The sequence below is a fragment of the Phaethon lepturus genome, unplaced genomic scaffold (assembly GCF_000687285.1).
Source record: "Phaethon lepturus isolate BGI_N335 unplaced genomic scaffold, ASM68728v1 scaffold53910, whole genome shotgun sequence".
NCBI classification, from domain to species: domain Eukaryota; kingdom Metazoa; phylum Chordata; class Aves; order Phaethontiformes; family Phaethontidae; genus Phaethon; species Phaethon lepturus.
The window spans coordinates 1-22517 of NW_010510802.1; the positions used below are offsets into that span (position 1 = coordinate 1).

Below are 22517 nucleotides of genomic sequence, written 5' to 3' on the forward strand. Positions count from 1 at the left end.
AGGTCTTTTCCAACCTTAATGTTTCTGTGAATTCTGTCCAACACATGGGATTTGTATAGCAAGGGGGAGTGAGGGGAGACGTCTGAAGGAGGAAAAAGAAACAACCGTGTGCCTGTTCTGCCTTCCCAAGTATGTGAGCAGGATGGGAGAGGAAACTCATTTTTGCTGTTGTTGAAATTATCAGATTTGAGAGGCTGGGGGAAGGACCCAGTGCCACAGTGCTGAGATGACAGGTAGGTTAGAGGAGATGGGTAAATGTAGTAGAATTTTCATTGGCTTTGGATATGTTATTCCAATTTTGGCTGCCTCAGGAGCCAGGGCTGTGTTTTGAGACCTGTTGTCTTTATTTTTTCTTCATCGTCCCTCTACTCTTTTTCTCCCTGAAATATTAGCTAAATTCATTTTCCTTGTCCAGCTGTTCTTTCACCTCCTTCCAGCTGAAGTGACTGCCCTCCGCACTCTCACACCCTACATGGCAGCAGCGAAACTGGCTTTCTGTGCGTTAGGCATAAGCAGCTGCAGGCAGCAATGTGATTGAGCAGCATTTATTACTCAAATAGCTTCTCTATATCCCCTGGAAAAAGATGGTGAGCAGGACAGAAGCATCCTCTAAGCTAGCTGTGACCTCTGGGCTGTGATTTAGACCACACTGGATCGAGATATGTTAAGGGCCTATGACCAAAACCAGATGAACATCAAAAAGAGATTTCAGATCCAACCTGGGGAGTTACTGTGGGTCTGAGCAATCCAGAGTTCGCTGTTCCCCAGCCATAATGGGACTATGCAAAATCAGTATCATAGCGTTTCTAATTGAAATGTTTCTGAAGCATTAACAGAAGAAGAAATTCAGTTCTGTGATGACTTTCAGAACTAAATACTTCAAAACTGGAAGGTTTTTTTAATTTAAAAACGCCATTTGTAAAATAGGGCAAATGGGTTGTAGAACTGCTTAACCTTGAGGTTACATTTGATAATTGAAGGAAAACTCAACTGCATTTCTTTGAAAGGTCAGAATCCTCTTGCCCTTTTGAAACACTGAAATTGGTTTTATCTTTGGTACTGCACCAGAGTTATTGCTGCAAAGGGAGGATACAATTATTGCCTGTAGACCTGCCATTTTCTGTGAGAAGAAAAGACTTTATTTATCTTAAAAGCCACACCATACCTTTTTAGCAATTAACTTCTCTCTTCCTAGCCGTATTCAAAATCCACCGGTCTATAGTGCCTTCTCTTCTGCCTGTGCCCAGTTTAATTGCTTCTTTTTTACAAGTTACATTTGTCAAGTTCTTTCTTTTTCAAAGCTGAACAAATAACTACGGGTGTTTGACAGGCATACCACATTCTGGGGAGGAATTTACTATAGAACTGTCTTCCTCTCATAAAATGAGGGAGTGTAAGTATGTGGGCGTGTATTCATCTATGTTTTTGTCATTGCCTGTTTGCATATGTTGTCCTTCTTTCTGTGGGCCTCAAAATCTGTGCACTGGAGTTGCTATTTCCTGGCCATACAGGTGTGTTGTGAAGATAAATTCCTTCACAGTATAACCTCTGTGGTGTGAGAGGGGGAAAAAAAACCCTGCTAAGTGTAGCAATAGGTTCAGGAGCCGTTAAGAATTCATGTTGATTAAAAAGAAATACTGGAGTGCTTGCTCTTCTGCTGGGCAAAACAGGTGGGGAGAACAGCATGCAGTCATGTAATTAAAAACTACCATAATTCATACTCGTGAGGTCACCAAGCAACATTAATCTGGTATGGCCTGAATTGGGAGTCTACAAGTGAAAGCCTCACTTGTGCTATCTATGAGAAGGGACACTTTTGATTTATGAATCCAAAGCTGGTGGTTGTATAGAGGACAATGCTGCTGTACTTCCATTTCGTGACAGTGTTAAGAAGTGGGCTTTGTAAAAAGAAAGGCTCAGTGGCCATAAGTATTTAATGAAATACTATAAAATCAAGAGTGCTTTTCACTAGTGTGCATTGACTGACCAAAGGGCTTGAGTTAGCCCTGAGCTGTCAGTTTTGTTGAAATCCTTGCAGTAAATATAAAGCATATGAAGATAAGTGTGAGGTCAGAAACAGGGCATTAAAAGGAGCCTAGGGAAAGGAGGCATGAAATCCCATTAATACTGAGTAAAATCAAATTCTCCTACACACATCTGAGAGTCCCAGGCTCGTATCCTACAGGCATTCTGGTGTGTGTACTTTCATGCATGAGGTTCTCCTGAAGAAGCGGGCAAGGCACATGCACAAGATTTGAGGGATTAGCAGCAAACTTCAGGCTTTCACTTCGATCTTCCCAGTGGCTTCTTAAGCTTCTAGCTATATTTGATCATATTCGACTTATTTTTTCCTGGTGCAAAAAATACTCAACCCATCCCTGTCTCTCTTTCAGTTCTATTTTGGATGTTAATTGTTACAGGCAGATAGGGTCTTGACCTGGCAAATACGCACATGCTTTGCTGTATTTGTATGATTAACTCTTTTGAAGTGAAGTAGATTGAGCCTTTGATATTGTGACTTGACAGAACTCCTTGAAGTGCATGCACCCAGACTGACTTACAGGTGGTGGGGGTTTAGTTCAACAGTATTCACAGAGTTTAATTAGAGGCATGGAGGGGGAGAGGGTAATTGCAGGATCAAGACGCGGAGGAATTACCGGTAGCAGAAGAATAACATTTGAATATTAATCAAATGCCACTTTCTTTACTTAATAGGTTTGATAAAATGGTTTTTGGAGCAGCATTCATTTTTTATCCTGACATTTTGGGCCATAGGATCCATCAGCTCTTTTCAAAAGGTTCTGAGTGGTAGCCAGGCAAGATTTAATTTTTTTACATGCTGATACACCTTCCTCCTGGAAAATTGTCAGAGGATGTCAAATTGAAAAGGTCCAAAATAGTCACGGCAAAGTAGTGCTTCCTGACTGGAAAGGTGTGAGAATGCTCTGTGTGATGCGTGGGATTCGACCTGAGAAAATACGTTGTGCGAGATCTGGCTGGTGCTGTGTAAGGCCCCTGCGTTGTCTCTGTGCTGCTGCATCCAGCTCTGGGGTCTCCAGTAAAAGAAAGACATAGACCTGTTGGAGCAGGTCCAGAGGAGACCACAATGATGATCTGAGGGATGGAACAGCTCTCCTGTGAGGACAGGCTGAGAGAGTTGGGGTTGTTCAGCCTGGAGAAGAGAAGGCTCTGGGGAGACCTTATTGCAGCCTTCCAGTACTTAAAAGGGGGCTTCTAAGGAACATGGAGAGAGACTTTTTAGCAGGTCCTGGTGATGGGACAAGGGACGATGTTTTTAAACTGAAAGAAGGTAAATTTAGATTAGACATAAGGAAGAAATTTTTTGCTATGAGGGTGGTGAGACACTGCCACAGGTTGCCCAGGGAAGCTGTGGATGCCCCATCCCTGGAATTGTTCAAGGTCCGTCTGGATGGAGCTTTGAGCAACCTGATCTAGTTGAAGATGTCCCTGCCCATGGCAGGGGGTTGGATCTTTAAAGGTCACTTCTGACCCAAACCAGTCTGTGGTTCTCTGATTCTCAATGCATCAGTCTGAGGTTGTGGATTCACTCTGGATTCAGCCAGTCTTACTGATGCATTTCCAGCACCAAAATGAAAGTAAAGATGTCAGTAGTGTTGAGCGAAGAGGTAGAGGACCCAGCAGCAGCCAGGGTTTGAGGCAGAGGGACAGCAGGCGAAGAACCTCAACTGGTAAGGGCTTGCAGGGGCCAGCATTGGCCATAGGTAATTGGAGAATGGTTTAGGCTGGAGGTTTAACATCTTGCCTGTGTGGTAGGTTATCCCAGCAGAGGGCATCCCCACACTGCTGGAATTCAGCTCGCACGGTGTGCTGCAGGCTTTTGGGTAGCATATTAGTATGCTTTGGATATAGTGTTATCACACTTTGTATGCTGTGTCGCGTGTTATGGTTGGTGGCGGTGTTCAAAGCCCACGCAGATTCACAAAGGCTTAATTAGCGATAGGATGCGAGGATGTGCATTTACTTTAGATTCACTTGTGTAATTAGACATAAATTGAGATTTATGAATAATTTACAGAGTTTGATAAAGGAGGAATGAAAATTAAGTGGGGAAAGAAATACTTTTTGAGTATTTTAAAGCTGGTTTGGCATAGTCTTGTTGATTGGCTGCTGTCTTGTAATGCTTTCACGCATTAATTTGTTATTTATTATTGAAATTAAGTAGATGTTAAACATTTTTCACAAATCAGACTTGATTTTTTTTTCCTGGGTGGAGGATAATATTGTTTATTCTTTTGAAAAAGTACCAATGAACTCCTCACTGCCCTTACATTTGTGCTTACACAGTAATTTTGGGAGGGGCTCTGGTAGCATACCCTGTTCAGAGTACTACTGGGACCTAGCAAACTAGAAATGTACAGCTATTCAGAAATTCCAGAATTGCTTTCCTCTCTCTTTTTGGGGTGTCTTTCAAAGGGAACATCTCTTTATTGCCACCACTTTAGTGCTTGGCTACTGAATTGCATGTCAGATCCTGCACACAGTGCTGCTCACGCTTACCTGTATTGCTTACAGTAGCCAAGTCTAAAATTCTTGTTTCTCATTCCCCTGTTGACACAGGTTTTGATTTGTACTTCATATCTTTCTTAGAGAGCTGCTTGCCTTTTGTGACTGGACACTGAACCTGTAGTGAGCATTGTACAGCTGAAATGCAAATATTTTTCAAAGCAGCTAGCTTGGTTGATAGTTACTGCAAAAGGCAGGGAGGTATGAAAGCTAAGGTGGTTATTATTCTTTATGCCTCTGTCTAATTTACTAAACTAGTAAGGGTGTGTCTGTTAATGCCAGGACCTGTTCTCTGGCCTGGAGGGCAGCTGGCACAGTCTGACTGCATCTGTAGTGTGGAACTTTCTTACCATCTGCAATGGGCATTGGTACCCAAACTGGTTACTGCGTGGTCTCTGCACCAGGCTAAATCTTGGGCTGAAAAACTAGCTGCGGGAGTGCTAGCTGCCCAGAGTCAAAACTGTGCCAGACATTGTCAGGTTCCAGTAGACACTGTAAGGTTCCTAATAGACAGTCTCAGGTTCCAGTGCCTGGGAATATGCCTGATACTGTTTAGTTTGCTAGTATAGATACAGTTTATGGATTCTGGGTTAATCTATAACTCGTTTCCCTTCTGTGCTTTTTGTTGGGTTGACTTCCTTTTATCACTGTGTTGGTGGAAGAACTTTGCCTTCTTCCATCCCAAGATGTGCTGCTTCAGTCTCTTCATCTTTTATGTTGCAGTATTAATTAGGATCCACTTCACCAACATGTGTTACAGGAGCTGTAGTAGAGGATCTGTGCCATACACACTCCACTAGCACTAGTTTTTTGGACTTTTTTTTTAATATTTAACTGTATTCATTGAAACATATTCATGGATTATGGGGCTATGGAGGGTCATGATGAATATATTGTCTGTATAATACCACAGTCGCAGAACATGACAGTCATTCTCCATTGTGCCTGTAATGTCACTTAGAGATAGTCTTTTGTTTGTGTGGGTTTTGTGTGTTGATTTTTTAACGTTCTGAATTCAAAGTTTAATGTGGCATAGAAGCCACACCGTTTCTAGCCAGCATTCCTATGTTTATGGCTTTCCTTGTAATATCGTGGGCCTTATTTCTCCTCAGGCTTCCTGTCTTTGTGTGCAGAAGGAATGACTCCGCTGTTGGCATCTTCTCCCTGTATGAGAACCTGTAGGCCGTGGCCAAGTTGTTGTTTTTTATTTTCTCATGGATAAACTGAACAGTCAGGGGTCAGGTGAGGTCTTTGCCCTTCAGTTTCTGTATTAAGTGCTTTGCAGGGCAGCAAATGTGCCTGTTTTTCAGGCCTTAACATTCAGAAGGGCGCTGAAGCCCACCAGGGCTGAGCAATGGGTCTTCTGGCTCCATGGTGAAAAGATTCAGGCTGCTTTCTCCATCAGATACTTACCTGTCTGCGCTTCTCTTCCCTTCCACCTCTCAGGGCTGGGCACCGTATAGCTCGTTTTTAGTGGACAAGGATTTTTGCTGTCAGAGAAAAGTATCTGGAGCAGTGACCTTCCCAGGATTTCATTAGTTGATGAGTCAGACAAATGGACACTGGGTATCTGGCAATGAACTTCAATTCCATGAGGGAGCAGAGTTTAATAACAGAATTAGAAGACAAGCAACAATGCTTGCGGATTCAGTCTGTAGACAACAGGCTTTTACTAGGCTGTAGGTAAAGCTCCTTGGTAATACATGTTTTTCCACTTCAGTTTTGAGGGTTAATGTTTCATAGTGCTTAAACTGCTGCTTTGCTGCTCATGTAAAGACACTTACCCAGGCAGCCTGTTTCCTTGCAGGTTTCCAAGAAGTACAGTGAGATAGAGGAGCTCTACCAGAGACTGGTGGCACGATATCCAAAGGCTTCTCTTCCGCTCTTGCCTAGAAAAGTTCTCTTCGTGGGGGAATCTGACATCTGTGAACGAAGAGCTGTGTTCAATGATATCATGAAATTCATCTCAAAAGATGAGGATCTAGCAACGAGTCCTGAGTTACTGGAATTTTTAGGTAACTAGAAGATGTGAGAGTTCCCTCTCCCATGAATGTGCTTGATAAAAGCGTTATTAAGCTCTTGACTCAGGTAGTCAAAAATTAGAGAATGCCAGAATAAAGGCTGTCACTGAAAATATCCTCTTGTGCATTTACAGTGCTGCATAGTCATGTTTGCTAGTGTTTTCCCCTCCTCTCAGTGGACACATGCCTCATTCACAATGAAGTGATGATAACACAGTGCTTGCTTTGAAGATTTCTATCCCACTGTTTCTGATCTCCCTTAGACATATTCCTAAGTTGTGATTCAGAACATGTGAGTTCAGAAGGCTAAATGATCATATATTGTCAATGGAGAGATGAACCCTAAAGGGACAGTGCAGGGTCTCCTTTAGTGATCAGCTCTTCCACGTTTTGTGTGATTTTCATTCCTAATAAAATAGTTAGGCCTTACTGAAGAGGGTCCTAAAACAAATTATTGACTCTGAGAAAGATTTGAATAAAACACAGATTATTTATTAGTTAAACCTCCTTTTTTTTTTTTTTTTATTTTTTAATTTTCCTTAGCCTCACATCCAGCCCTTGCTGCCTGTTCCAGGGATTCATGCAGTTCCTTTCTTATGCTCCTTGGGCATAGCAGGGAGTCACTGAATGAATGGAACAGATGGGCTCTCTGCTCTTAATTCAGCTGAGAGCTGCTGAGCAGGGAATACTCCAGCCTGGTGCTGTGCAGGATTCTCGGTGTAGCGTTAGTTTTAAGGAAGTGAAGTTGCAAGGTGCTAGCAGGTCACCGTGTGTGAACAGCTGATTTTGCAAAAGTGTCAAAGTGTGGCCAGATTAGAAGTTCTGTGAGACTGAAAGCTTCCTAAAGTCAAGAGGGGGGGAAATTGCATAATATTTGGCAAAATCATTTTCCTAAGAAGGTTTTGGAGTGTTTGTGGGGTTTTTTCTTTTTTTCCCTGGCATTGCCCTCTTTAAAGTAGACGCCTTGCACAGAGAATTCAGAATTCACGTTGATTAACCTTTGTGTGCAGATTAACCTAACCATGGTGCATGTGTCTACAGCTGAATTAGTCTGGACTGTCTTTATATTATGGACAGATTGGGTGCAAATAATGTGACCTGTTCATTGAAATCTGCCTTAGAATGATATGTCTCACCCTACCAAACCAGATGGAATTCAGTACATAAACTGCAGAACCTCAAGCTAGTTGTGTACACTTTCCTTACAGATTGTGGAGACACAGTCGATATACTCGGGGTGTTTAGGGAGAATCAACATGGTAAAACACAGATTACTGTGGGGATAAGATAAGCAGCATCCTAACATTCACTGCCTATCCCGACCAGCACTTTCGTGCCTATAAGGGGAGCATAAGACCACTTGCTCAGTGTAGACACCCACATTTAGTCAATTAAGTCTACCCTGGCTGACTTACCAGACGAGAGTGTGAATAGCTGGGTGAGATGAGTCTCCCATGCCATGTTACTTTAACAGACAAAAGGATGAAACCGTGAATTCTATCCATTATGGTTTTCACTAGCCTATTTTAGCTAGTCTCATTATTTTAAATTGCTTTCCTGAACATCCAGAGACTCCACAGTACGGAATAGTTCTCTCTTCATTCTCCTGGGCTTTGCATATAACAGGTATAGTGAGAAGGCTCGGTCAAAGCACATGTTTCAGTTTGGTGAATTTGTTCAGTTGGATGGATTTTGCATACTGAAGAGAGTTAGAACTTTTGGCTTTATTTTTGAGTGTAAATTGAAGAGCTGCTGTGGAAACTTTTTCATGCTATCCAGTGCTCTAATTTTAGCCCAAATGAATTAAATTAGTAGCAAAAAGTTGACTTAATCTCAACTAGCTATGTGAAAGTTAGCTACCTACATCTAAGCAGAGTATTTACGGCCTCTCTGTAGCCAGTGGAGAGAAACAGGCACTTCAGAGGGAAACTCCTGCTCAGGCAACTTTATTTGGATGGGATGAATCACCACGTGGAAATTCTATTGTTTCTATTGACTATAGAAGGAACATAAATAAGCAAATTAGACATGCTCTGCTACATCTCTGATAAAGTTCACTTCCTCTGTCTTTCTCTACTTAACTACTTTAAATCAGTAAACAGATCATACACATAATGACACACCAGTGGATAGAAGGGACAGCCAGGAATGTTGAAAGAGTTTCACAAAAGCTGATTGTGTCCTTCATTCCCCAAACAAAACCATCAGGAACAGGTGCAAGGTATTAAATAAAACATAGTTGTTATCCTGTGTATTCAGTTTTGCATCCATTATTGTATTTTGCAGGAACAAAATCTACTAGTGCCATTGACTTCAAGGGTAAAAACATTCCTGATGACAAGGAGAAGGAAGATGAAGAAAATGAGGCATTGGATTTTTTCAAAGAAGAGAAGACACCTGACTTAATCCCACATCTTTCATCAGTGGAAAATGCCAAAAAAGGGGAAAAAAAAGAGGAGGAAGAAGAGGAAGAAGATTTAGATCCTCTTGGTATAATCAGGTATGCTGGTAGTGCCTTTGTTACGTAGTTTTTAGCCTAGTTTTCTAAAGAAATATGGCTGTTCTATTTCACTGTCCCCTCATCCCATCATTTTATAACATTGACCACTCTCAACTGAATTTCACAGAGGAGGAGGTCTCTGCAGTTCACGAAGGAGGTGTCTCAGTAGAAGGAGGAGATTTTGTGGTGCCTCTTTAGTGCATTCCTCAGGAAATCCAAGTGACAGAGGGACATTGTGAATGCCTTCATAACAGTCTTAGCTACAGTAGGCACTTCAGCGGACACTGCAGGGTCCCACCACAAAATGTAAAGCCACCAGGGTCCATTGGATGTGTCGTTCTGGAGTACACTGGTGTTTACAGGGTCTGGAACGGTTTTTGAGCTCACTTGTGTCTACAAGGAGGTAAAGTTGTAGCAGTGTAAAGACCAAAAGATCCAACGTTTCAGTCATGCTGTTCACACATAGACTTTTCTTTCCTTCTTCCCTTATCTGAAGGTGTCACATGCTAAATGCCACTAAGGCATAAGCAATAACAGCCTGAGAAGCAATAATTGAATCAAAGCTTGCTGATGTTAGTATCTGGGTTTGCTTACCTGTCCAATAATTTTCAGACAGTTATTTTCTTCACTTCAAGATGGAATTTCTCCCTAATTCCCAAAAACATTTCTAATTTCTAACTACTGAAGCCTGAAAGCAAATTTAGTTTCTCAGTAACTGGGATCATGAGTAGTGACTACTTTTTTTAGGGTGTCTCAGGCTTTAGATGCCCAAGTAGAAAAGGCTTAGCTGTTCTTGATCTTCAGTAAGCACCGACTGATTCAACTGAATTGTTCCAGCCACCCACAGTCGCCAGCCACTGCTGAATGTTCTTTGTCTTGGACCCAGACAGTGCTTTCAAAATGCTTCTTCATAGCAATAGGCAGTAACTGATAGTAACAAGCCAGAGCCCTCTCTTATGTTTCCCAATCACCTTGAATCACTTCCAAGGGGATCATTCACTCCAGGCTCTACACTGTAGTCTCCCACACTTAGTTGACCCAACTTAGCGTCAACTACAATGATTAATACTGGAAGCACCATTTACACTTTGGTCCAAATCCTGCCCTTACAATAATATGTAATTGTTGATGTCCAGATAGCATCCTTTTTACTCGAAGTATTTAATGCTTTACATACCACCATAAAACTTTAAATATTATTCTTTTGACAAAGCATGTGCTTCATTACTAAGCATCAAAATTATTCTTTTGTTGAAGAAGAGTTTTAAAAAGTTAAATAACTATTTACAATGAGAAGTTAGATAAAGCAGTACTTCCCACAAAATGGTCCTTAGTTGGTAAGTTTACAAAAGAAGCTGTCCTTTTTTGGATAGGAAAATGATCTATTGGGTTAGCAAATGCAATGTTGTATTTTCCAAGTTACAACAAGTAGAAGCTGTAAAGAACTTGCTGTGCCAAAATAAGCAAGAAGTTTGCTTTTCTGCTCTGCACAGTTTGACATAGCATTTGAAAGTCTTGGTCTTTTAATGCATTGAAGGATGACAGGATCTGGTATTTAATCCTCGTTTAGTTTATTGCTTCCATGCCTTTCGAGAACAGAATTCTTACTGAATCAGAAAATCTTCATTTATATAAGAAGTCTGGTCTTTCCTGGTACAGAGCTGCAGCATGACATGTTATGAAGTCAGATGTTTTTAACCCTAAACCAGTGGTTGGCTCTCTATAAAAAAAATCTCCATATGTATTTATTATTATTTTTGCAAATCTCACATGCACAGTGTCGAGGCAGAGACATGAAAGTGGAAACAAGAATCCTGAATATCGTTTTACATTGTCTGTATTCTCCTGTAACTCACCCTGCTTCCATGGAAGATCTTTTCAGTTCACATCAATGGAGATCAGATCAGATAGAAGCATCGTATCCCAGTTTTATGCTGTCTAGTAGTAGATGTCTAGGTAAGACGCCAATGGCAGCTGTCAGCGGATGGGCATTTCTTGGGTCACCATTTTAGGGTGTCTTCTATGCCCATTAAAATCTTGGGTGCTTACATGCTTTAAAGAGGGAGCTCACAGGCCTCACAGCTTTAGTACTTCAGATGTGCTTCAAGTTACTGTGGGATGGGGATGAATAAAAAAGGAAGTGATGCAGACTGGAGGGATATGTTTAGTAGTAAACTGCTCCCTAATGCATAATAAATTCAGGTTAAAAAAAGTAAAAAAATCCATGATCCTTTCCCCTGTGAAAAACCTTTGAAAGGTTGTAAAGTCAGCACTGAAACAAGCCAGTCCATTCCAAGCAGTATCGGTGGCCGGGGTGCTTTGAGCAGCAGAGCTCTGACCTAAATTGAATCATGTGTTTGGCATAATCTTACAGGTTTTTTTCTTTCTGGATGAGGATGAAACTACTCCAGTAGCACAGGCCTCCATATGTTGTCAGCACGCTTCATTTGGTAACAACTTTTCCTCCTGGGCCAGAAGGCTTTCACTTGGATTTGGCCCAGCGCTGCTGCTGTGCTGCTGAACCACCAGATATCCAGTTAAATGTACTGGCCTTAAGGGTAAAATGCTAAACTAGGGTCTTTTTTCTGGTTTTGTATTGCTGGTGATCATCCAGGTGGAAGCTCATAATGGTCTGGTTCCTTCTGCCTGGCGGAGACATCCCAGCTGGGCTGATTCTCTCCCTTGCGTTCAAGGCTGTGTCTGAGTTGCTCTTTCATGTCTGGTGGGCGACTCACTTGGCAGTTTGCTCCTCAGCTTTAGTGAGTATACATGATGGTCTCCAAACTTTGTGTTTCTTCACTACATGATTCTCATGCCCAAAAGCTTCCTTTTTCGGGTTAGCAGGGTGATCTTGGGCCATGTCAGGGATTCTTAACAATAGAAAAACTGTGGTTTTTTTCTTGTCCAGATCAGGGACATTTCAAAAAACATAATACATGTTTCTGATGAAGTTTTCAGCTTTTAACATCCCCCCTCCTTCTTTTTTTTTTTTTCTTTTTCTGCTAGGCCTGGTTCTTCCTAGAGTAAAACGTGCTCAAAAATGGGTTACATTTGTGGGGTACAGTGTTGAAATTAATTTGAAATATATTTTTGAGGAGTGTACTTTCTCCTCTTCTCCTACTCTTTTCTTGATGGTTTAGAGTATTGTTATTCCACTGTACTGTCACCAGTTACTGTGCAAGTTTTTGTGGACATTTGCAGAAATCTTTTCAGCTTTGGACAGAATATAAAGGTCCTAATACTGAGTGAGGTGGTCCTTTGACATCAGCTGTGCAGCAGGGAATGAATATAGTGTACTCACTTTTATAGCAGTGGCACATTTTTAGCTCTATTTCATTTTTCTTGGCAGAGTAAGTGTACAGCGACTTGTAAGTCACAAGGCTCTCGTAACCAAACCATTTTTTTTAAAGTCAGCATGTCTTTTTTTCTTTTTATTTTTTTCTAGTAAGCCACCATCATTAGAATATCCCTTTGTTAAAATGTTTTGATTCCTTTCTAAGTGGGAAATCAGATATGTATTTTACTCCACATTGTAGGGACAGTATTAGGCATATTGACTTATCTTTGTCTCTGTTGCTTTCCTTAAAGTGAATGCAATACCTCTCTATCACTCTCTCTAAATCCATCTGTCTCAGCATTTGCAGAAACATATATTTAAGCCCTCAGTTGGCTACCATGGTGCTTTTACAATACACCTGGGTTTTTAAAGGTGCAATATCTTTTAACACTGATGTATTTTAAAGGATTTTCCTGGTAAATTACAGAATATTACCGTGTGGCTAGTCACAATTGCAGGGGTTTCTCCAAGTGGAATGCCTTCAGGAATGAAAGAACCAAGAATCTGAAAGAGGCTAATCCTCTGAAGGGAAAGGCATGGAAGACAGCCACAAGATGGAGGAGCTATTTATCCGCAGCTAGGGGATTCTTTATGATACTGCTGAAAATTCTGCAATGGAAAAAAGGTGTACTTTGCCAGTGGTTTCCGAGAAGATTTGCATGGAGTGGAGAGAGATGTGTGAAGCAGGAATCCTGAGCAGCATCAACACTAGTCAGCTCAGCCATGCCAGGGCACGTTGGCTGAGGCTGACTGGGCAGTGTCTGGCCATGTCTATACCGTTACGTTCTCCTGTCCTCCAGATTAGGTTTGCTGCATCCAGAATGCCCACTGGAAATGGCTGCTGGCTTGTGCTGCCTCCTGGGCAATGAGTAGGATGGTTTAGGAGAAGGCAGGTTGTCCCATGCCAGGGGGGTGCCAGGGACTGTGCTAACAGTTGAATTGTTACACTGGGGTCTTGCCCCAGGGTGTGCAGTAGTTACTAAAAAAACTAGTGTGGCCCTGAGCTCCTCTGCCCACAGGGGTTAGCTTTCTGCCTGCTGCCATGTTTGCTCCCAGTCTGCCCTGAGGGTTCCTTAGGAAACCTTGCTTTCTTGCTTTCTGTAGGGAATTCAGGCAGCCGGTTGTGGATTTTTTCACTTGATCCAATGAGGATCAAGTTAGGCATTTCTAGCTCTGAATCTTAAAACAGTTTAAAAAACACATCACAGTAACTGAATTGGGTTTTGTCTTCTCCCTCTGTGGATGAACTATGTAGTTTTATTGTTTGTAGGCTGAAGCCAAGAGCTTTAGCATCGTTCTCCTCTGACTTTATAGTTAAAACAACTGAATTTAGTAGTGGTATTGAGTTTACTCCAATAAACCTGAGACAGCAGCTGATTAAAGTAACTCAGAACCAGCTCCTCTGAACAAAGCAGCAAAAATTTTGCAAAAGGAGTTTGAGTGCTTCATGGGTTAAAGCATGCAGCAGCTGTGTGTATGCATTTCTTCAGCTGCAATCAACTTCTGAGGTAATATTCGCTCACCAGCTTGGGAGAACCCACCTTTTCCTATGCTTTTCTTTCCTGCCTCCATCAGCCCTCCGCAGCCCTCACAGGAGCCTCTCCTCCGCCTGCGGTTCCCTCCCTTCCGTCCTTTTTCCTTTGCCTCCCTAAATCTTTCAGTGACAGCATATCCTCCCTCAGCCCTAGGTTTTTCCTGGCAAACTGCACAGAGGTGGGTATTCCCCCAGGCAAGGGCTCTTCTGTCTCCTCATGAATCCGGGGGAGTTTTGTCCCCACGCTCTACCTCTGCTATTGTTTCAGCGGATTTCCCCTCGTGGCTTCTCCTCATCCAAATTTGTGCCTTCCCAGAGGAATAAAGGCATGTGGGTAGGTGGAAGCTTTGCATCTGTTGTGTTTAAGCGCAGATGCAGCTAAGTCCTGACAATAGTTAGGGATGGGGCTGGTGAGGGCTGACCTTTTGGGAGCCTTCTGCCAAGTTTTTAAAAGCCTTGTACCTAGTTAATGCTGGGGTCAAGCTCAGCCACCCCTGGTGCCAGAGGTGTGCTGTTGCTGGGTTTAGTTGGTAAGGAGATTATTAAAGGACTCAGGGCCTTTTCTGACTGCAGATGAAATGGGCAATTGCTTTGTGCAATGGACTGGCAGGGAAGGAGCAGCCAGGCAGGCAGCCCTAGCCTTGCCAGAGCCCCGCAGAGCCAGGCTGACTGCAGGAGGAGGTAGATTTGGCGCACAAGCCAGCAGTTGTTTCTGGGTTGAGTCCTATACCTTTATGTCTCCCAGCGCCCTAATGGCAGCCAGGCTAGAGTTTGACTCCTGAGCTGTTCATCTCGGTGCTCTTTTTCCTTTTCTTCCCTGTTTTGGCAGAAGAACCTAGGATGGCCTCAGCCTTTTGTCTTTGGGGGAGTGGCAACTCTTGATCTTGCTTCCTCTGCCAGAAACCTTGGGCTGCTGAGAATGGCTGACAGAGAGGCAGAAATCAGCTTAAGGGGAGTCCTGCATTTATGATCTTTCCAAGTGGTTTTATTGATGGAGTGCCCAGAGCTGTAATAGGTGAGGGCAGTATGCTTGCCGATGGATTTTCACCTCCAAGTAAGAGAATTTCTGCAGGCTGGAGCGGTGTCATGGCACAGCTGCTGTCTGCTGGACAGATGGTCTGGAGCAAACTTGTCAAAATGTGTGTTCAGCTGCTGTGCCTTCTGGTCCTTGGTTGGCCGCCTTGGTGGTACTCCTGCCACTCCTGAGGATGCCACTCCTCAGACATCCTCCTACTCCTCAGCCACTCATAAATTCACAACTGCCTTTTGGTCTAGTCAGGTACGTGCATGACTTCCCCTCTGTATCCAGTACGATTCATGCAGAGCAGTAGAAACACTTGTCTGTCTGTCCTAATCAGCTGAGAGAGAGTGAAGGTCTCGAAACATCAAAGAGAGGGGATACAGGTTGTTTTTTCTTTAAGTAAATTCAGAGGGTTAAAACAATGAACAAGAAAAGAAAAGACAACCCTTGTTTTCCTAGCAGTGTGTGCATCCGTGCTCACAGCTGTGAAGCCTTCAGAGATTTAAACAGGCAGATCTTTATTTTCTGTCAGTTGTTGAGTCACAAGCTTAGGTTGCAAGGCATGCCCGACCATCGCTTTGCCAAGCGACACAAGTATTTGTCGCAATTCCAATCCAGCTACTGTCAGACTGGCGACTTGCAAAATCCCAGTAAACAACCCCGTTGGTCTTCTACTGAAACATTTCTGACAGTTGAAATTTTTCCGAAAACCAAGGACATAGTCTGGTATAGTGTTCTTCCCCATCAAAGAGAGGAAAAAGGAGAAAAGGCAGCAAAAAGTGTGTACTACCCATCCACTTAAAGGATAAGCCTCACTTTTCATAAATTGTCTGCTCTCAACTATTTTTAGTGGCCACCTTATAGCCTCTCCCTGGAGGTGTTTTAACTGAGCGACTAGGGAGTAAAGCAGAACAGCAGGGATGCTCTCCTTGCAGGAATTCAGTCCCTCCAGTTTGTCTGTCCTGAACTTTTTTTATGTTTATAGGTGCTTTGTGAGTGTTGTTTTCCCATGTAATGGGTTTTCCTTTCCCTTCTGCCTCCAATCCCATCTCCTGAGCACAGCTTCCCATATGTTTCTTTACTGCAAATCTTGCTGTCCCCCCACGGATGGAAGATTGAGGGTGATTGAAACAAAACAATGGACAAGGAAACCATGTTTAGCTATTGAATCTCACAGAATCATCCATACTCGTTCTGTGTTGTGTCTTCTGAGTGATCACTCTTGGAGTATGTTTTCCTTGGGACAACTCTACCAAGGCCTGGGGTGGCTCCAAGTGGTGGAACTGAGAACGTTTTCTAGCTGTACTTTCCAACCAGGGAAATGGAGTTGGTTTTGTGAAGGACTCAGCCCTCTTACTGCTGTTCTGTGGTAGTGCTAACTGAATGTAAGCACACTCAGGAAAACGGAGATTTTCTGGTACTCCTGAGCTTGTAGTTGGCGTATGTTACATCCGTAAGCACGGCTTCAGGAGACCATATTTGAGAGGTGATTGCAAAAACCCTCCTGCTATGTCCACTCCTGGCAATCAGAAAGAACTGCACCTTGGGATCAGAGCTAGGACACTCAGACTGTCAGAGAGGTGGAGAGGAGTGGATGTATAACTTACAGATCTGAAGTTGGCTGCCCTGTGTTTTCTTTTATAATGAAAACAGTCACTTCCCCGACCTAAGGAAAACTTGTGAGAGTCCTCCCCTGTGCCAAAATTGTCCTTACCTGCATTCATATTTCTTGGGCTAGCATTGGATTTTTGGTCCCATAAGATTATGCAGTCATAATTTCCCCAGGTTTTATGTTGCATGTTGAAGGAATTGCCTTATTTAAATCAGTGATGAGTTTCTGTCATGGCTGGCTTGAGTGATTCCAGTACATACACAGCTGGAACATGAGGATCCTTTGGGAGGGAGTTTAAGTAATTATTTTAATGTGCTTCATTTTCTTTTTGATTAGAACACTGAATATACTTTAATGGGTTTTATAAATAGTAAATTTGTGTTTATATCATCATCCTAAACCCAAAGGACTGTGAATAACTCTATAGTCTGTGTAGTGTTATAGCTGTGTATGCCATCTGACAGTGTTTTCAAGCAGGACACAAATGTAACTACACCTGGGGTAAAATGCAGCAAGGACTTAACAGCTTAATGCAGCACCTCATTGCCGTGTCAGACAGTAAGTGAAGAACACATAACTGAACTGGAAATGCAGGGGGAATTGCACCAATGTAAATGTAAATATCCAGCTTGGAATTTGACCAGCTTGCTGAAGGAGGTATGTCTGCTTTTAAGAAAGATATCATGGGATTTTTAATGGACCTGGTTCATTGTTTACAAAGTATTAAAGCAATAAAACTTACCACACACTTTTCTGTATATGGAAGAATTGTAGAGGCAAGTAATGTCAGGGAACTGGAATGAAATACCATTGCCACTAGCTGGCACCAGCTTTCAAATAATCCCCCTAGTCCTCTAAGTGAACTCTCAGCTTTTGATTTTCTCATCCTGTGAACAGCAATGTGCGGTCATTTGTAGCAGTGCAGAACTAAACAGCGATGAAGGCGTGCAGAAGCTGCCGTGAGCCATTCTGCAGGCGTAGTAAGCAAGTCCTTAACTGAGACAGATTTGTAGAAAGCAGGAGATCCTTTAGAAGGGGTGCAGGATAAATTTATAATCACACAGAATCAAAAGTGTCTTTTTTTTTTTTTTTACTTCTGCTTTGGAAGAGGATTGACCATGATGTAATTGGGCAGATTTAAACATGTTTTGTTTCATGGACTTTACAATAATAGGATGACTCAAGTCCTTAATTAGAATAAAAAAGCATTACCTCATCGATTAGCCTGCTCCTTTCACCAAGGCACGGGAAATCTTTAATGACAGATGCAGGGAAGTGCTTGTAGATGAGACAGACTGCTAATGAAGGATGGGTTCAGAGCTGCCCTGTTGCTTTTCTGTCCACCGAGTAGAACAGAATTGTTTGCTCTAGAAGAAGCGGTCTGTGGGGTGAACGTGTGCTCAGTTTAAATCAAGATGGGAGACTTGCTTTTCCTTTTATGTGATGCTGTCAAGTTCCTAATTCAGCAGACTTAATAAAACCATTGTTCCCTTTTCCCCATGGATCTGCTGCAGAAGTTTCTGTCTTGGTTTCAAAGGATCAAAGAACTGTCATTTGGAAGTGATCTGTAAAACTTTGCCAAAAATGCATGAATTAGCCATTGTAACTGTGGGCTGGTGCTAATTAACACACCTGGGGATCACATCTCTTGCTCCTGCCCCTTGCAGCAGTTGGCCAGATCTGGAATCATCTGAAGTGCCAGTGAAAGGAGGAATGTCCTTAAGGACAGACACTCATCTGGGACTCAGCAGCTCTTTATTCTGCGCTTGAATTTCTCAGGTTGCATCACAGTACTCATAAATTAGATCTCTTCATTATCCCTTTGGTAAAAGGCATAAAACTGATTTTATAGTTTTGCCTGGCTTTTCTTGGTGCAGGTGGTGCTGAGTCTATGTCTGGCACTTAAGGATGCTCTGTGAGCATAAAGCACCAAAGGCATTTTGCAGAAAGTACATAGCTGGCTGCTGTGGCTCCTGTCAGCTAGCACTCTTTTGGGTGATGGTGGGCACAGCTCAGGAGCTAGCTCAGGGCTGGATGGGTGCAGCCAGCCTGTTTTTGAGTATAACAGAGTTCAGCCATGTGGCTGTGAGCCATGGTGTATCAGTTGGCTAGGGAAAGGTCTTGACTTGGGTTTTGCTAGTGTAGGCTATTTTCTGAGGTCTGCTCTCTGAACCATGATTTTCTGTAATAACTGCTACTTATTTGGCACGATACACAAACTGGTCAGAGTGGCTTGGATGGAAGATTTCCAAGCTTCTTTCTGCCTTGCTTTATTGTTTTTTGTCTGTAATAGCATCCGAGGCATTCTCTGAAGGCATCATTAAACACAGAACACGGTGTCATGTCCTCAAAACCACCTTACAACATTATCTAGACCCATTTGCTAAAGACATCTCATTTTTCATCCGTGTGATGGGTTATCTGCCAGCATAGGCTGTTGCTGTGTGTAACAATCTTGTCCTGGAAACTTGTTCCAGAGTCATCTGTCTTTCTCGTCTTGGCTATGAGTGACAGAGCCATGACCCCACTGTTCCTGTAATATGAAAAAAAGCAAATGAGTTCTTAAGAGGCTCCTGAGGGCTAACCCTCACTTCCTCCCTCAGGGGCTGTTACGGCAAACCCTGACCTCACTGGAGTTGTTTTTATTTGTTCAGCGGTGCCGCCAAGAGGCAAGGGTAGTGCCACACAATGCAGGATGCTCAAACAGGAAGGAGAAGTGTGTGGTCCAGGGGTCTGGACCAAGGTCTCGGGGGAATTAGTTTCAGTTCTTTGTTACAAAGACATCCTGTTTAGGCCGAAGACAGCTCGCTTCTGGTTTTCAGGACCGTGTTCCATTCCTGATCTGTAAAAGAAGAGTGCTGGCATGCCCCGCCACATAGAGGTGCAGAGAGAGTGAATTCTGAAAGGTTGTGAGATCTTTGGGGGTATCCAAACGTTGCAGTCTGTTGGCAATAAGCATTGTTTTAGTTGCCCTTGGGAGGTGGTGGGAGATGTAACCCAGCATGTCGTATCCCTTCTTCTCATGGAGGAACTTACTCAGTCTGCCAGTCATTTAGCTGTTGGCAGCAGAGCACCTTTGCTTGCCATTGTCATGGTGGTGTGGTGCACTGCCAGGCGGATGGTACTGATGGATGGGATGAAGGATGCCACTGTATCCTTAAACCCTGCAGACAAATGGACAACTTGGCAAAGGACAGTGTCCCTTCTGCTCTCTGCTTATCTGTTCTTCCTGGGAGGGACTGGTACCCAGGACCCCTCACAGGGACCATTTCCAAAAGGTGACATGGAGAAGTCTGAATCAAGTTTGTCTCCGTATACAGTCTTATGACAGCATCTCATCAAACTTTGCTCCTTCAGAGACCACCACATGACTTTGTTCTCTGACCAAAGCATGTCATAAGCTCCCTCCATTTCAGGCTATGCCTTTGCAGAGCTCTAGCCCAACCCTCACATTATTTCAAGAACTTTGAACTGAAAATTGGATGCAGAATAAATAACAATTCCACGGCACCACACAGAGCAAAGGAAGACCAAGGCCAAGTGTTGTGTAGTATGGGTACAGTCCTTCCCCAGCGCTCTTCAGCAGGGGAGGTGTGTGTGCCTCCTGTGCTCATCGCACCTCTGCTGTGGAATTCTGCCAGCCATGGGAAGGTGGGCAGCCTCAAAACCCTTCCCTTCCTCAGACACACCACAGGCAGGTATCAGTGTCCTCCCTTGGGGATGCAAAGGAAGGCAAATAGAGACAGGACTGAGGCCAAGGACTGGGTGGGCAGCACAGAGAGGCTTGGTGAGCGGCACAAGGCAGCCCCATGAATCAGCACCGGGCATTTTGGCCATGTTTGTATTTTTACAACCACACTGATCCTGTGGTGTTCATTCTCTGTCCTGTCTATGTGACATGTGAAAGGTCTGCTGTAGCATTTCTCCTTATGGATCCAGATCCTGAAATGTCCTGGGTCTGTGTCTCCTGACTGAAATGATCATTATTTCCTCCAACATTGCCACAGCCACTGTAACACCGGGGAGTGGAAGCCTAAAACATTGTGCAGTTATTTGTAATTGCTACTCCTCTGCTGTCACCAGCACAATTTCATCACTTTTCCACTGGTCCCTCCCACTGATACAGATTAGTGACATAATTTCTGCTCACCCTGTGTATTCAAAAAGATCTCCCTTACCAAACCTCAGTTAATTCCTCACGTCTCTCCAGCTTACTAGATGTCTTAATTTCACCAGATTCTCCACTGATGTAAAATGGTGTCACTTTAATATACTTCGAGTCCATTTAGGGTTTGTGAGTCAGCAGACTGGCCCAGAGGGTCAAGTTACCTACCCAAGCTCACACCGCGAGTCGACAGCAGCTAATCCTGAAGAGAGCTCTCCTTGGGCTAATAGAGCACTGTCCACTTGCCGCTTTTTGTCCCTGGAGAGGACTGAGGTCTCACCTTGTCCGGGACTCGAGAGCCTGAGACATTTACCAGCATTTCTACCCGTAGTCTGTGTTCCCTGATCCATTTTCCCTGCCGCGTCCCTTGCAGCACATGGATCCTCAGCGTCTCTAACCCGGCCAGCCCCGAGGGGGCCGGCTGGCAGCAGCCCCCCGTTGGGTGGCTAGGCAGGAGTGAGCGGCAGGGTCTGCAGTGAACCAGCTGGGTGGATCTGCGGGCTCGTGTCGCTTGTCAAGTCGTTCTCCGGGGATATGAGATGCTAGTTGGAGGCCTCGCTGAGATCATCCATCTGCCATCTCTGAAGAGTGCTGTGGGAATAACAAGTGTCGCTCTGGGTGAGCTGATCTCCGAGAGATTTTTTGCCAATGGGAGGGGAATGATTTTGGCTATGGTTTTAGGGTATTATCATGACTGTTAAGTAACACCAGCGCTGAGCTGGATTTCGTGCATGAGCCAGAACACTTGTAAAAACCACTTATTTCTTCCTCTTTTAGTCACGTGTTCATGAATTGCTTGCGTTTATCAGGTTTCTGCGATTCGGCGCCCGGCCTCGCTGTGCTCCACCAAGGGCTCGCGGTGCTTCCCCCGCTGAACCCGTCCGTTCGGCGCGACAGCCGGCGGTTGTGTGCCCTGCGCTCCATGCCCAGCCCCTGAAATTACTTCTGTTGCAAAAGCTTGTATGCTGAGAAGTCAGGCCAGTTAGTGATAAAAACATAAATAGGAATCCAATTAAAAAAAACAGAGAACTATGTCAGCTATTTTTCTGCTTGCAGCAGGAAGAAGCCCCTTGGCAGCCGCCACTGCAGCGCAGCAGTGCCTCGCTTAGGAGGGAGAGTTCTGTGTCTCCGGTGCTCCCTGGTGTGGCTGTTCCTACAGCCTGACCTCCAGCAGCGTCTGCTACATCAGAAGTGGAATGGCTTCCTGCAATAGGCGTATCCGTGGCCTGGGGAATATTTCACCCAGAGCAATTTTATCTTACCTCTGTTACCAAAAAACCCCAACACAACAAACCTCTGGGCAGGAAAGCTCTGCTTTCTTTTTATGGAAGAGGTTTTGATCTTGCGATCAGCAGGAGAGGCAGCAGCCGGAGCGCAGGGCTGTGTCTGCCACAGCGGTATCATTTAGCTCCGACAATGTGGCGCTGTCTGCTTCTCTATTTTACTTCCCTTGGAGTCACCTCTGTGCCACGGTGAGAGGTTTGTCTTACCCACGGCGCAGCCGAGAGAAAAAAGTGACCTCTGTGAACAGCAGGATGTGGGGGAGGGAACACAGTGGGGAGCGAGGCTCGGCCCCATATTCCCTCCCCGGGCTGTGTCGTGGAGCCCTGGAGCCCCTGCGCTTTTGAAGCCATCTGCCTCTGAGTGCAGCTCCTGCTCGGCTGCTGCTGGGATCTGCTTGCCACCTCCGCAGTCGGCCCTTCTCCGGCTTTTCGTGAGCTCTCTAGGTGTGGTGCGACAGGTACGTCAGGCAAAATTTTAGACTGGAACATCACCTGTAGT

At 44.0% G+C, this 22517-nt stretch overlaps 1 protein-coding gene across 1 annotated transcript; it reads left to right on the forward strand.

Annotated features, from left to right (window-relative positions):
• Nucleotides 1–6352: 6352 nt before the first annotated feature.
• HS1BP3 (HCLS1 binding protein 3) lies at nt 6353–9066 on the forward strand (the record flags this gene model as incomplete). The annotated part of the gene is made up of 2 exons (XM_010281922.1): nt 6353–6560; nt 8853–9066. Coding segments are annotated over 2 exons (422 nt in total), but the record flags the coding sequence as incomplete, so codon positions are not given.
• Nucleotides 9067–22517: the final 13451 nt, after the last annotated feature.